This window comes from Danio rerio, chromosome 23 (genome assembly GCF_052040795.2).
Source record: "Danio rerio strain M-AB ecotype USA chromosome 23, GRCz13ab, whole genome shotgun sequence".
Taxonomy (NCBI): domain Eukaryota; kingdom Metazoa; phylum Chordata; class Actinopteri; order Cypriniformes; family Danionidae; genus Danio; species Danio rerio.
This window is the reverse complement of record NC_141043.1, coordinates 3,644,864-3,661,599: the sequence shown is the minus strand read 5'-3', so window position 1 is coordinate 3,661,599 and position 16,736 is coordinate 3,644,864. Positions and strand designations below refer to the sequence as shown.

General features: G+C 38.3%; 1 protein-coding gene and 1 long non-coding RNA gene across 4 annotated transcripts in view; one reads left to right on the top strand and one right to left on the bottom strand.

The window, feature by feature from the left end:
* Positions 1–9,654, top strand: part of pacsin1a (protein kinase C and casein kinase substrate in neurons 1a) — a 59,954-nt gene extending 50,300 nt beyond the window's left edge. The window contains exons 9-10 of one of the 3 annotated variants that reach the window (XR_015522828.1): positions 120–529; positions 1,430–4,155. Coding sequence is in view for 2 of the 3 variants with exons in the window: in XM_087305729.1 (XP_087161855.1) it covers positions 120–316; positions 3,914–4,023 (307 nt within the window). In the remaining variant the exon portion in view is untranslated. Of the gene's footprint in view, positions 1–119; positions 530–1,429 lie in introns of all 3 variants that reach the window. The other 2 variants (XM_087305729.1, NM_001328357.2) reach the window with 2 other exon arrangements.
* LOC147831201 (uncharacterized) lies at positions 5,516–12,503 on the bottom strand. The gene is made up of 2 exons (XR_015523082.1): positions 8,374–12,503; positions 5,516–8,314 (listed from the first exon to the last, which is right to left on the bottom strand). It is a non-coding gene; the product is annotated as an uncharacterized LOC147831201 (long non-coding RNA).
* Positions 12,504–16,736: the final 4,233 nt, after the last annotated feature.

The window sequence follows — 16,736 nt, the reverse complement described above, 5'->3', positions numbered from 1 at the left end:
CCTCCAGAAAAATCATTCATGCACATGTTATGCATGTTCGATCTTAACCTTTCAGTCCTAATTTCAAGAAACCTCAGTGGAATCAATTGCTATATGTTGTATTTCTTCTGTTTGTGTAGCGTGAGCAGCTATGATAAGAACCAGGCGTACTCTACAGAGTGGTCAGATGATGAGCAGCCCGCCGGATACTCTGGGAACGAGACGAACGGCGGAGCGAACTCTTTTGAGGAAGACACGGCCAGCAGAGGAGGTGTTCGCGTGCGGGCGCTGTACGACTATGATGGACAGGAGCAGGACGAGCTGAGCTTCAAAGCAGGTAAAGTGCAGTTAGCTAAAATTAAAAAGCAAAAATGATGTTAAGGAGCGGTCAGTGTTATGTTGCTGTGACCAACCTTCAATTAAATATCCACCAGCAACTCAGGATTGTTATTAAAAAGAATTGGGAAGATTAATTCATGACTTAAAAGACAATATATCACACAAAAATAGTAAGTTGTTTGTTCATGAAGTGCAAAACAGAGCATTTAAGGCAGGGGTGTCCAAACTTTTTGGGCCGAGGGCCAGATGCAAAAAAACAAACGTTGTCGCGGGCCAAATTAGCCCCCCTAAATTATTAGCCCCCATTTATTTTTAACGGATTTCCAATTTCTGTTTAACGGAGAGAAGATTTTTTTTCCCACACATTTCTAAACATATTAGTTTTAGTAACTCATTTCTAATAACTGATTTATTTTATCTTTGCCATGATGACAGTAAATAATATTTGACTAGATATTTTTAAGACACTTTTATACAGCTTAAAGTGACATTTAAAGGCTTAACTAGGTTAATAAAGTTAACTAGTCAAGTTAAGGTAATTAGGCAAGTTATTTTATAACAATGGTTTGTTCTGAAGACTTAAGGGGCTAATAATTTTGACCTTAAAATGGTTCATAAAAAAATTGAAACCGCTTATTATTCTAGTCGAAATAAAACAAAAGTCTTTCTCCAAAAGAAAAAATATTATCAGACATACTGTAAAAATGTCCTTGCTCTGTTAAACATCATTTGGGAAATATTTAAAAAGAAGAAATAAATCAAAGTGGGGCTAATAATTCAGACTTCAACTGTGTGTAGACAGACAGACAGACAGACAGACAGATAGACAGATAGACAGATAGACAGATAGATAGATAGATAGATAGATAGATAGATAGATAGATAGATAGATAGATAGATAGATAGATAGATAGATAGATCATAACAAGAACTGCTGCTTAATTGAATGCATGTAATAGCGACACCCGGTGGTTATTTATTGAATTACGTTCATTTTTGTATAGCGGGCCAGATTCTGTTATTATTTATAAAAAGCCTCGCGGGCCACCACAAAACTGATTGCGGGCCGCAGATGGCCCGCGGGCCGTAGTTTGGACACGCCTGATTTAAGGGGTCACCAATCTCGGTCCTAGAGGGCTGATGTCCCTGCAGAGTTTAGTTTCAACTTTCCTCAACACACCTGCCTGAAGGTTTCGAGTATACCTAGTAAGACCTTGATTAGCTTAGGGCCTACTCACACTATGCCATCCGTACCGTGCCCAGGCCCGTTTCCCGGATCGTTTGAGAAGTGTGAGTGCCCTGAATCGGGCTCAAGCACGGTTCACTTGGCCAGCCCTGGCCCGGTTGGAAGAGGTGTGCCTGAGTGCGGTTCACTTGGGCTTTGGCACAATACGCTTGTGAGTGCAAAACGCGCCAAAGCTCGAAACTGAAAGCGAGACGTGACTTTTACGGGGCTGTTTCATATGGATTTATTAATAATTCTTACTGTTCAGTGAACGCAAACTGCTGCAGTTTATTAAAGCAAGAACTCCTCACAGCACGACAGCTGCGCGCCTTCAGCAGACCTCATTCCTGCAGCACGAGAGCTTTATGATTGTTTTTGAGCGCCAAAAGTGGCGGATCTGTTCGGCGAAATATCTGACTGCGTGTCACCGCATCCCTAAGGACTATGTGGCGAAATATTTGACTGCATGTCACTGCATAACAAACCACTGAAACGATATAACTAGAGAAATCTCCACTGTGCTGCTGAGTGAGAGAGCGCTTCTGACTGAACAGCGCAGCAGCGATAACGTAAGCGTGCCGAGGCCCGTTTGTGGTGTGAGCACGGGCCGTCGGAGGAGAGGGGGGACAAGCGTGCTTTGGCCCGTTTCGAGGCAACTGTACCTAGTGTGAGTACGGCCTTATTCAGGTGTGTTTTGTTAGGGTTGAAGCTTAATTCTACAGGAACAAGTTTAGTGACCCCTTATTTCAACCAGAGAAAACAAAAAATCTGACACACCCCAGCAAACAATCTTGTGTTTAATTAACATCTAATAATATCTAAACCTAGACAGCTTGGCTAAAACAAGACTAAACTTGGGCTGTCAGTGAAAATCTAATAAACATCCAAGAATAGCCCAAAATTAGACTAGTCATCAAATAGACTGATTAGACAGACGTTATAGTCTGTTTAGTTGATGACTAGTCTAGTTTTGGCCTATTCTTAGACATCTATTGGATTTTCTCTGACAGCCCAAATTTAACCTTTTTTTAGCTGACAACTATGTTTAGACGTCTATTAGACGTCTCACTACCCTTAAACCCAACCTTTAAAGAAAACAACCTTTTTTTTACATCTTCAAAATACTTTATTTTGTGTGATTTATGAGCCATTTTCCTCATGGAGGACAAAAAATTTGCACCGGGGTGCTCGCAGTGACCCAAGTTCGATTCCTGGCTTAAGGTCTTTTGCCGATCTTTCTTCTATTTCTGCTTTCCTGTATGTATATTTCCACTGTCCTATTAATAAAGGTGAAAATAAGTTAATTATTTCCAATGGAGGCGCATAGCTTCCATGTGCATATTGGCCAGTATGCACATGCGGCATGATGTGCTCATGCTTTCCAGGCACACCTAGTTGAAAGAATGCTGCAAGCACACCACGAGTCAACAACTGACTGGTCCGCTTTATACTTTGTATGGAATATCAACATTTCTACTCCATAGAGACAAAAAATAGAGTATGAAAATACTAATCAATTTTTTAAAAAACATTAGACAAATACTATTTTTTATTTCTTCTTTTATTTATTTATTTATGGTGTAAAATTTATACTTATGTTTAAATGCAAAAGCTTTTTTTCACTTATTTTTAAGTTCAAAGAGAAATTAACTATTGTTTGCTTTTTAGTATTATTTTGTGCTGCATTAATTAGTTACTGAGCAGCAATAAATAACACTTTAAAATATATGGAGTTTTAATATGATTTTCTAAGTTAGTCTTGTTCTTAATTTAACGAATGCATAATAATCGTGATAACTGTGAAACCATGAGTATTCCGCAGACTATCATCGTACAACCGAAATCTATAATCATTGCATACCTAATGGTAATACATCGATGGGTGGAAAAAAAACAACTCAAACAAAGAAAAGAAGTTGTTCTGGGGCCATTTCCTTTTTTTAGCCAGTTTATCAACTCATACTGTATGTCCATATGGACTAGACCAGGGGTGTCCTGCAGATTTTAGCTCCAACTTGCCTCATCACACCTGCAAGTATGTTTCTAGAAAAACAAGTAAGAGCTTGATTAGCTAGCCCAGGTGTGTCTGATTGGGGTTGGAACTAAACTTTGCAGGACACCGACCCTCCAGAACCGAGTTTGGACATGCCTGGATTAGACAATGTAGCAAAAGCAAACTCGAAATCCAACAAGAGCAGCAAATGGGCTTGGTTCGAGCCTCGGCTCAGTTGGCGATTCTGAATTCCCTTGTGAAGAGGAAGTACATGTCAGCATATCCTCCTTATTAACATCCATTATTGTAATAGTACACCTACATTGCTGACGTGCAAGCTGAATGTTGAGTATTTCACTCTGATTTTCAACCAACAGGTGACGAGTTAACAAAGATCGAAGAGGAAGATGACCAGGGCTGGTGCAGAGGTCGCCTGGACAGCGGGCGGTCAGGCTTATACCCGGCCAATTACGTGGAGGAAATCTGATCACCTGACCAGAGGACGACACACCTTTGGAGGCAGCTCTGATTGTCCGATCGAATATAATGGCAAATTTGCCAGAGACTTCATTTGAACGACTTTCCCTGAAGATGTGCAATGCAGTCTTGTTTAAGATTTAAAACAAACAAACAAAAAAAAATCTTAGTAAAGATAACCACACTGTATATATATATATTGATCTTATCTGCCAGGCGGGGAAGAGCTTGCTCACTACTAATGTCTATTTGCAAATATATAACGTTATATGCATTCAAACCAATGGATAAGAATAAATAAATGACCCATCATCAGTTATGCAAGTACAGGATAGGATTATTCGTGCGGATTACATGTTAATTGAAATTATATCACTGAATACTCCTATTTGTGTAACGTTCCAGCTCGACAGACGTTCATATGGCCACTTTGCTGTATTTTAAGACAAAGTTCAGTGTGTGATTACGGGGTACTTGTCCAGTGTGCAACTCACAGTGGGCTCTTCGGTTTTCCTTCCATCAGTCCATGCCCTGTTGCACTGGTTATTATATTAGGTATCGTCCTCTTGATGTCTGTGTCTTTACACATAGCAGCATGAGCTATGGAAGCATGTAGTCCCCGATATTTCTCAGGCCGTCTGTTCTGTATGCAGTTCCCTCAGTGACCAGAGAGGGCAGTAGACTCAAACCATCAACACGAAAACCTCATTCTGTGCTCAGAACAGATAACTATCATTAAAAAATGGTGGAATCACCACACTAAGATGATGTTCACTCTAGGGTTGCTGCTAACACGACTGTTTTTATATTGAGTAATCGATAATTTATCGATTATTCGACATATCTAAAGAATTAATTTTATTTGAACAATTATTAAGGAAAGTAATAACGTTTTTGGAACTTTTGGAAAGTTGCCTTTTATGAGACCGTACAACGCTATCTCATGTCAATTAGTAACTTTTTGATTTAGTGGCTAATTCGCATGAAATCATCCTTACGGAAGCTACACATTTCAACTATTTTCAAAACATATTACTGTAGTCTAAGAAATATTTCAAAATAATATTTACACTTATTTGCACATATCAATGTCTATGTTTCGAAACATTCTGATAACAAAAACAATATAATAAAATTTAGCTTTCACATTATACAACGACAAACGTTTGAAAAACTAGCATGCAGTTGTTGTCAAATTACCGCCAAATTAGAAATGTTAAACCTAAAAACTACCTAAACCTAAAGTAAACTCATTTTTTGGATGTTCTCAATTTAAGTTGAAGAATGTATCGCATTGGAATCCCAGGTGCATTAAATAGTTTGATAGTATCTGTGCTGTTTTAAAGAAACATTATTTGGCTTCTCAGTATATATATATACACTATAAACTGCAGAAATATAAGCGTTCTGTTCTGAACATCGTGTCAGGTTTTCAATTGCTTGATTGTTGAGCCATGCCATCTCAAGTTTGTCAAAGCCATGTGTTGTTATTTGTTACTCCAGCAAGGCTTTGTGTTTGGCCTCTGTTCATGTCACTTCTTGATACCAAATTGAGATTTTTCAGATGGACATGAATGTTTTTGTGCAAGATTTGGGCTACTTGTGCACAGCACATTAGAACAGAACTCATGTGAATATCACACCTGGACCATCACACCACTGATCAATACTCGCAACCGATGCATTGATTCACTCAATCCCTGCAGTTTCATAGCCTTTTTAATGAACGCACTCTGCTATCGCATCAAGCAAAGAAAAAATAGTCAAAATATTTGATTTAAAAAGGTCACACATGGGCCTAATATTTATTTAGGCAACATGCAATGTATATACAGTGGTCCCAAAAGTATTCAGACTATGGAATCATTCCATATTTTTAAACTGAATAATGCAGTATTTATTATGTGACATATCTGTGCACAATTTTTTTTGTCATGTGTCCTTCTAAACTTAAGGGGATGTTTACATGGTGGCGTTTTCAACTAACAAAGGAAAACTTTGGATGCCTTTTCAGGCCTGAAAAGGCAAACTTTTGAAAACGGGTTTCAAAGTGCATGTTTGTGAAAACAATCCCACTATTGTGATGTTTGTGATGTGTTGCGCATGTGAAATATGTGTTAAGTCTATAGGCATGCGCAAATACTGGACAACCCAAACAACAGTGGATGACCTAAAGAGTGAACATACAGTACGCGTAGTGTTCCTGCACAAAGACACAGCACCAGCTACTGGTATACATGCATAATCCAGCAGTTTAAGTAGTTTTCACTGGATTCTTTTTTCACAAATTTGTCATCGTTTTGCGTAACTTTTCAAAACAGACGTCAGTAGCTATGTTTCCATCCAAAGATGCGAATTAAATTAATGTGCACAACTGTAATATCGCATATAAGACATGCAAATAAAGCAGCGTTTCCATCCAATAAGTCAAAGAGTACAAAATCATTACTTCCTGATTAACTGGCGCCATTTTTAAAAAGTAAAAACTGAATTTGCTGCGGTAGGAGAAGCTACGTGAATCTTTTCTTTATTTAATAAATTACTTGCACTTAAGAAGACAGAATGCCGACACGCAATGAATGCGTGGTGGCGTTAGAAGTTTCTGGAGGTAATTAATAATATAGCAACACTAATACTGAAACGTTAAGGCGTTTTAGAATGAACAAAACAACATTTCAGATGTTTTACAATGCGTCGGCTCCACTGGTTTGTCCATTCACACATTTTTATAATCACATGATCCCTTTATATAAAATCACGACTTCTTTAATTTGCATACTTAAATTTGTTAGGTAAAAGAGTTTCCATCGTAGTTTATGCGCATAAAAATACAAAGTTTATCCTACTCAGTTATGTGCATATGCTTTTATGCGCATTTTTAAAATTAGCATCTTGCCGTTTCCATCAACTGTTTTTATGCGCATATTTAAAAGGTGAATGGAAACGTAGCTATAGTCATGTAAGCGTAGCCTTAATAAAGCGGCATCTATTCTGTGATTGGTGTTTAGTGGCACGGGTGCGGAATCTATCATGTGGAATTCACTAAAAGCAAACTAGAACGAAACACGAAAGCAAGCCCCGCCCTATTTATATCACTCTAATGTCTTCTTAGGGAAGAAATTACCACCGTACTTTCTGTTTTATGATGACCTTAAAGAGATAGTTCACCCAAACCTGTCAGATTATATCATTTACTTACATCTATTTGACACTCTATTGAAATTTTAACGAATCCTGTTACCATTGACTTCCACAGTATTTGCTTTTCCTACTATGGAAGTCAAGTATTTTAAAATATTATCCTTTGTGTTCAGCAGAAGAAAGAAACTCATAACGGTTTGCAACCACTTGAGAGAGAGTGAATTTGTATTTTCGATGAACTATCCCTTTAAAGCCTGGTTTATACTTTTTCGTCCAATGATCAGCATGACCTACGCGTTGATCAGCATGCCTTGTGCGTTGCCGTGCATTTATACATCTGCGCGCTGTTTGTGTTGTTCTGCGATAACACTTCCAAAACGCTAGCTGGCAGTAGGTTTTTATGTTTCTCTGTCGATATTTTCTCGGCTATTTTGAAGTGTAAACCAGCAAGCGTGCAACAACTTTAATCATAAGGTGAAGACAAAACAAAAATTTACAGGATGCAACACTTGCAAATACTCACTCCAAGGTTTTCACGCGGCTCACAGTCCTGCCCACACTTGTTAGCAATACCAAGCCGACCAATCACGGAGCTTGTGCTATGCGTCTTTGCGCCGTGTAGTTACATTTTTTTGAGAGGTGCACGTCAGTGTCGTCCATGGCGAGGGGGTATGCGACCGCACGAAGGTTGCGCCAATGCATACGCCTGCGCTTGATGCAGTAGTATAAATCAGCCTCAAGCCTCTCATGCTGTCAACACCAGACAAAATGGACACGTATACATTTTGAGTTTACTCGCTTCATTCGCGAGTCAAAATCCGCTTCATTCGTGCATCAGATCCGCTTCATTCATAGGTTAAATTCACTTCAGAACAGAAGCGGATTTGCTTGATGGGCAGGTCTTCTGTCTGCCTGGTGACTGTAGCTTCGTTGCTAAATGGCTAACATGGATTTTACTGAGAAAGTAATTGTGTTTATGTGCTTTATGACGGCTGAAAAACAGCGTTGATTTGTTTGGAGCCGTGTCTGAGTCCACTAGATCATTTCAGAGGTGCAGCCAGCTCTGTGAGCTCATAAACTCCTCCAGAAACTATACCTGCATGATAGAAGCATTTAGTGGTGCTTCTGACTTAGCCGAGCCCAATTAGTTGAACAGTTGTCTGTGTAGGCAGGAGGATTTCCCCTGGGACACCAACAACAGGCGCTACGTCATAATCACGGACCTACAAGAGGCAAGCTCCTGATTGGTTAACGCAAATGTCCGCTGAAGTTCAGATTTTTGAATTTCGCGAAATTTTTGCGTTAAGCACGTCAAACGCATAAAACACTCAATTCGTGCCGCTTCATTCGCGCGTTTCGTGTCATTCGCACCGCGCGCTGCAGGATGTCTATTCGCCTCTTTGCATTGACTTAACATGTAAATCACTCATGCTTGACGCTTCTTCCGCATCCGGTGTAAATGCAGCGTCACAGTTTAAAAAGGATAACACACCTGCAGGATCCAAAGTGTAAATTAAGCGTCTAAATGCTTATTGCGACCACTGTATTTTTTTCCCTCCCACTGCTGGCTTCTGTATGACAGAACCCCCACCGGTTTAAACATGCGATCAGTGCTCTTTGTGTGCCTGTTTTTCCAGATTGCTGTCCTGAGGACTGTGAAGTTGTGCATTGAGATTCAGTGTGGGAGTGAAAATGTTCAACATGTAGGACGTGGCCCAATACGTTGAGAGGAAAGACCCCTAGCAGCTTTGTGATTTGTCCGACACCGAAAGAAAAAAAAAAGTAGTCGCATTGTTAAAACATACCTTGGCGTACACAAAAAAGAAGTACGGAAGGGAACACGTCAGGTTATCGTATCGAGGAGTATCCTCTTTATTATATTCAGTGTGTATGAGTTGTGTTTATGTATAGAAATTACAAATGTAGTGTTATACTTGTAAATGTCGGTTAACAAAAGAACAACGCTTTGAAAAAAAAATAACACTGTAATGCTCTGTAGGTATACCATATTGTATTAATTTGATTTTGACTGCGATGAAATCACTATGTACCATACCTGTATAAATGCGTGTGGGTCCACGCCGTCATATTTGTATATGATGATGTAATTTATTAAGGTTATATTCTGCTGTAACTGTACAACTGTGTTGAGTAGAGACAAACACCTACGTTGAGACAGTAAAGAACCGTGTAATGTAAATGCTATTTTTAATGTTGATTTGTACTTTATGCAACTGAAGGGATGAAGGTTTATGTCGTGAACGTTTCTCTTGCGGTGTAGAGGACGTGTGTCTGTTCATAGTTAGTTGATGTAAATTGACCTCCTTGCTGGTGTAGTGCCTCCTCATCCATAACAATGTTCATTTAAATATGCATAACGTTAACGACGATGAACATGATGATCGGAATAATGTCGAAAACCTGATTTCAAGTTTTTTGTGCTGATGTCAATATTGCAATATTAGTTTGGAAGGACAAAACATGTTCGTTGAGAAAACTGGCCAAATGTGTGCTCCATTTTTTATTTATTTTTTGATGGATAAGTTTCTTCTTTTACCAAAATATTCAATTCACAATTTTAATTCATTTTTATTTCTATAGCGCTACTTACAATGTAGATGTTACTCACAATGTAGATGTTACTCACAATGTAAAGCCGTTTAACAGATGAAGATCTAGTCAATTAAGGGAGCTTTCACACCTACACGTGTGTGTGTGTGTGTGTGTGTGTGTGTATATTGTATGTTTAGTATAATAAAGGCAAGGCAGTGGCGCAGTTGGTAGTGTTGTCGCCTCACAGCAAGAAGGTTGCTGGGTCGCTGGTTCGAACATCAGCTCAGTTGGCGTTTCTGTGTGGAGTTTGCATGTTCTCCCTGCCTTCATGTGGGTTTCGTCCGGGTGCTCCGGTTTCCCCCACAGTCCAAAGACATGCGGTACAGGTGAATTGGGTAGGCTAAATTGTCCGTAGTGTATGAGTGTGTGTGTGAATGTGTGTGTGGTGGTTTCCCAGAAATGGGTTGTGGCTGGAAGGGCATCCGCTGCATAAAAACTTGCTGGATAAGTTGGCGGTTCATTCCGCTGTGGCGACCCTGGATTAATAAAGGGACTAAGCCGACAAGAAAATTAACGAATAATATAATAAATTAAATGTAGACATATGCTGGCTATTAAATGACTGAACAGTGAATAAAATACCTCACAAGACATTTTAAAATAGATATAGTACAAACTTTAGTGGTTACTCATCGATTTTAAACAGTAAATAGCTGGACATTATGTTTCCTGAAAGTTCTTAAGGCTGCCATTACATTATCAGCTTAAAACAATAGAAAAACACATCAAGTCAAATGGCTCCCTCTGTTGGCAAAAGAGAAATCATCCATCGTCCATTCATTACTGCATATCCTCTGAGGGCTTACAGGAATGCTGGAGACTATTCCTGACTGATACACAAAGCTGATATACACAGTTACTGTATGTTGGGTTTCTTATAAGCCCATCTTAGACACACCTTACATAAATATACAAACAACAATATACAAAAATAATTAAAACCAATGAAGGTTTTTGTTTGTTTGTATTTTGGCTGTCTGTATCTCCTCTCATAACCTTACAGTATCTGGTGTAGGTGCATTTCAGTGAATTAGATTAGAATATCATCAAAAAGTTGCTTTATTTCAGTCATTCAATTCAAAAACTGAAACTCATATAGAATTATTGCACACTTACTGATACATTTCATGTGTTTATTTCTTTGATTTTTAATAATCATGGCTTGCAGCTAATGAAAACACACAATTTAAATATAAATTTTTTTTAAAGATCAATAAAAACGTTTTTAACACAGAAATATGGGACTACTGAAGATATGAACATGTAAAAACCCTTGGTCTGGGTTATTTTTCTGCATGAATTACTTCAAGAATGTGCCGTGGCATGGGGGTGGTCAGTCTGTGATACTGGTGAGGTGATATGAAGCCAATGACTGCCTTCAGCTCTTCTGCGCTGCTGGTGTCCAGTGTAACAGGTTACATCAAACCAATCTGGACATCAGAAGCCTAGGATTCGACTACTGTAGGTAAGGAGCATTTGCTGAAAAAAGACACAAAACAACAATTCTGGTATTTAGAATAGGCCTATTTATAATGTTTTTTTTTTACTTACAATGTTTTTTAAATACAATAAAACAAAATAAAGTTCAATTGAAATGACATCAATAGACTGAAAAAATGTAAAGACAACAACTTACTCAGAATCAACAAACTCAGTGATCCTAAAACACTTCAAAAGGAAAATAGTTTGATTTCTAAGTGGCCTTGCGCTGGTATTAGTATTTTTTTTAATCAGTTCTTCTCAGGGAAAAAACAACAGTCTCTATCCAGAAATGGGAAAAACAGTATTTTACCTTGATCTAAAGAAAAAAAATAGGAATCAAAATACTCTCCATGGTTTAGTAGGGTGAATTTTCGGGTTGCTTTTCTAGTGTCCGAATGGGTTGGCTCGCCATCAATCAGTCTTCAATAAAAAAAAAAAAACATCAAAGGAAAAAACCTGACCTGTACAAAAGACCTAAAGCATGACTACATTTAGTCACTAATATCATTACATCAGGTAAATATTTCCACATACAAGCAAATTAACATTCATTACAGTTAATCTGTATCTCTTTTTTTCAGGCATGTGTACAAGGTGATCTGCATGTGAACATACAAGTGAAGGGAAGGAAAACCATCCCTAGTAGCAAAGAATTCTGGCCCAGATTTGGCCTAAAGTTGGCACAGCAGGCATTTATCCGGCACTGGCATGCAACATGTAGGCCAAACATGGAATATGTTTGGCAGAGATGGCACAGTCTTTAAGGTGGCACACAAGATTTGGGCCAGATTTAAAATTTAGTATTTGGCCCAGATTTAACACATTGATTTGAGGGCCATGTGAGTTTGGCCAGTCTTGACTCAAATTTAAAATACATTAAAATAATTTTTGAGTCAAGAAAAAAATCCTACCAATCAGGTCACTTTGAGAAAAAGCATGGCCATAAGCACAACGCTTCATGTGTTTATCAATTTCTTTGCAATTGTGACACACAAACCTATCTGGCCCAGTTCAGGCCCAGTTATGAGTTGTTAACTTGGCTGAGACTTGGCTTAGATATGGTCTGTGTTTGGCCCTTGTCTGGAAGCCAGATTTGGTTCAGTCATGTACCGTAATTTACTGCAGCATGTGGGCCAAGCAAAAAATTGATTGTGTGGGTCAGAGCTGGGCCAGAGAAATTTTGCTATGTGGGATACGTGACGACAACTAAATGCTTAAATAACACAACAGCAAAATAAACTCTTGTTTTCTTACAAACTTTGTTAGTTCGTCATTTACCATTAAATTCAGAGTTTTACCGCAGTTTCTTTATGGGTTTGTATTGTAACTCGGCTTAGCTGATAATGAAGCTGAAAAAATAATCATGAGCATTTTTATGCAGATTTTTTTTTATTAAAGTTGTTTTTGTGAAAATACATGAAGTAAAAACAATTCGATTTCAGTCAGAATTATTTTTAATTCAACAATTGGAAAGTCTGCCTAATTAGGCCAATAGGAAGTTATCCACGCTGAGGTGGGCGGAGCCAGGAGAAACAGCGAGAATGTTCTGCTGTGAGAGAGGGAGAGAGAACTACTGCTACAATTGAGATTTGATGATCCTAAAAGAAAATATTAGATTTAGCAAATATAACTGACAATTCTATCAGAAAAACAGTTGAGATTATGAGAGTGAAGTGTGAACTAAACATCAGAGATCGTGAGTAGGTGTGCATGCTAACGTTACTGAAGTGGAAAAAGACTAGAGGTGCGTCCCTTATGCACTAGTCTACGCCATTTTGTAATATAAATAGTGTAAATAGTGTGGTGCAAACTGAAAACTCTAAAAATAATAAGTGCACTTTATTTACCCGGATGATGCACTCATTCAACTGGTAAAATGAATTGTGGACTGTTGGACACTTCACACACTAGTGCCGCCACATTTGTACAGTGCTCCCAGGACAAATGTTATTCAAACGCACTAGTCAAGACAGTCTGCCAATGTGAAGATGCTTGACTTTAGCGCTGTGGACAGCTGTAGTAATGAGCTGAACAAGAAAACAAAGCACAAATGAAGAACATTTCATAGGTAAGATTTATTTTGTTACGTTTTTGTATGTTATGAACTTTTGTACTCAACAAGTAACATATTGATAATAATACAGTCCCTTACTGTATACACCATAAGCCAAAGTAGCACCAACTTGCAATAAATCCTAGGCTTATGTTAGTTTTGTTGAATAAAAACAGCAACATTGTAAATAAAGTGTGACAACATGACACTGCGGTGCTAGAAACTTTTGTTATTCTCGGCTAAGTGGACAAGTTTTTGCTTTGAGTGTTTCTAAGTGAAAATCACCTCTGGTTAGTGATTATAATCTCAGTTACTGACGTTTTCGGTTTGAATACTGGGTAAATGGTGTTTCAACATGAAATGTAGTGTTGCAGACATGTTAAATATAAAACCAAATTGCATACACAATTTATTTGTCTGTTCTAAACAGGAATAACATTAATTCACTGTGCCAGTTCATCGATGTTTGAAGGTTTAAGGCTACTTTTGAAAAGTTGGCACATGTGATAGGCCTATGGCTGAATAACGCTAAAATGTATTAAAAACATTATTTGTATTTTTTGCCAATTTAGTGTGGTAGTATTTATATAGATGAGATTAAATGTAGGGATGCAACGATTAACTGGTTTCACTATTAACCGCGATTTAATTCGTCACAGTTAATTAATCGTAAAGGATTCTTAACGCCGCATTTTTGAACGGAACAAAAATGCAGCAAATAAAAAAAGTTATGCCAACTGTGGTATAAGCTAGTTGAAGTTCGTTATTTCCAATGGATACGCACACAACGCAATACATTTACGGTTTTCAGGCGCGCATAGTTGAGATGACGGGGCTTTTGTGACCGCGAGAACTGCATACGGCTGAAGTTTGAGGAAAAAGCAATGCAAAGTACACAGGTTTGCAAACCTACTTATAGTTACAAATAATGATGCTGATGAGAGCGATCATCGGCCAGCCAAGATTAATCGAGTATTTTCTAAAAAGTAGCAGTTTTACCCAATAAATGCTTCAATAATATCCACAGATTTTTATATAGTCAATCAAATGAACTTTTAAAACAGCAACAAATATGTATTTAGGCCTGAACTACAAAACCAAACTTAAAATAATTTTAGTATTAAACTAGTGGGGTTTTGAAATCAATGAATGCAAATAATCGTGATAACTGTGAAACCGTGATTAGTTCTTAGACTATAATCGCACAACCAAAATTTATAATCGTTGCATCCCTAATTAAATGTATGATTTGCAAACAAGTATCTAAGACCGTACTCACACTATTTACAGTTGCCTTGAATCGGGCCGAAGCACGATTGTCCCCTCTCCCATCTCCCCCGACGGCCCGCACTCACATTACATTTCGGCCTGAGCATGTTTGCGTCATTGATGATGTGCTATTTAGTAAGAAGTGCTTTCGCTCAGCACAGTGGAGATTTCTTTAGCTACTTCGGTTTAGTTGTTTGGGATGCGGTGACACGCAGTTAAATATTTTGCCAAACAGATCAGCCATTTTTGATGCTCATAAACAATCATAAAGTCCTTGTGCGGCAGGAATTATGAAGTTTGCTAAAGGTGCAGCTGTCGTGCAGTAAAGGCTTTGCGTCTTAAATAATCTATGACAGTTTTCGTTCATTGAACAGTAAGAATGATTAATAAGTGCATATGAAGTTCCAGAAAATCATGTCTCGTCTTCAGTTTTTTGCTCAGGTGCCTAACCCAAGTAAACCGCACTCTAGCTCACTTCTTCCAACCGCCCATGTGCCTGATTCAGAGCCCTCACACTTCTCAAACCATACGGGAAACTGGCCTGATCACGGTTCGTATAGCATAGTGTGAGTACGCCCTAATTATATTCTTGACCTTGTCTTTTGCAAGGTCAGGTCTTTGGTTTTGTTTTTTGCCTTTGTTTTTTCTACCCTTTCCTTTTTGTTTATCATTTAGTTGGATGCTTCTAATATTCTTCTGGACACTGCATGATTTTGGAGGATCTGAAGGCCGAACTGTTCCTGCTTCACACAATAAGGTGTCATTGTGTGCAGGAAATGGCCATCCACAAGTTATCAACAGAATGGTAGGACAGTAGTATTTACCTTTTGGTCAGAACTAAATAATTTCTGGAAGAAGGATTGTGTGAAATGGAGTAAGGATCGCGTGATGCAATGTTAATGCAGTGTCAGCCAATGAAATTCAGTCAGCAATAGGCCACTGTCTAGCTCAGGGGTGGGCAAACTCAGTCCTGGAGGGCTGGTGTCCTGCACAGTTTAGCTCCAACCCTAATCAAACACACCTGCTTATAAATTTCTTGTGATCTTAAAGACACTGATTAGCATGTTCAGGTGTGTTTGACTAGTGTTGGAACAAAACTCTGCAGGGACACGGCCCTCGAGGATCAAGTTTGCCCATCCCTGGTCTAGCTGGTGTATTTGCATACAGTGATCTGATTGGCTGACGCTTCCATCGGTGCTTGAAAAGTTGAGCTAGTCCCAACTTCTGCAGCGAGCAACGCCTCTGAAGCAGCGCAGATGGATCCACAATGCACTTCGGTAACGCCTGACGTCACCCATTCAAAGTAAATGGGAAGCGTTGACGCTGAGGGGCGTAAAATTGTTGTAAGCTGATGTGATCATCTTTTTCTGACATTAGGTTGTCTTGTATTTTATTATCGTTCATATATATTTTTTTGTATCTCATTTTTTATTTTGTTTTGTATCTGTTTAGAGATTCAAGGATCAGATGCAAAACAATTTATTACACTAAACAGTCTGATTAGGAATAGATTAAGCAAATAATAAATCAGTTGTAATTTTACACACTGCTCAAAAAATAAAGGGAACACTAAAATAACACATCCTACTGTAGATCTGAATGAACGAAATATTCTTAATAAATATTTAGTTCTCTACATAGCTGAATGTGCAGACAACAAAACCACATAAAAATGATCAATGGAAATCAAATATACTAACCCATGGGGGTCTGGATTTACAGTCACTCTCAAAATAGAAGTAAAAAACACACCCATAGTTTCCGCTACATTCATTCTTCCATGGCGGGACGCCACACCAAAATTCACCCCAACACTACTACATTACTTCTCATTCAAAGCATTCAGTCGTTTTTGTTTTTTTAATAGCGGGATATAATCTCATCAAAACGTTTTAAAAGGTAGTGAAGTATACACAAAAAAATACAAATAAAATATGTACACCTATATAAGTAACCCAAACAGTATTATATGTGTTAACACTAAAAATTAATAAAAATAAATAAAAATGACTCAGGTGAGGTTTGAACTCGGGTCGGCGTTGTTGTATTGCAACGTGCTGACCACTGGACCACTATGCTGGTGCGTATTGTACTGTTATCTGCAAGACTCTTTTAACCACAGTAGTACTTTCTATTGATAGCTTAATCTTCTTTCCCCTTTTTAG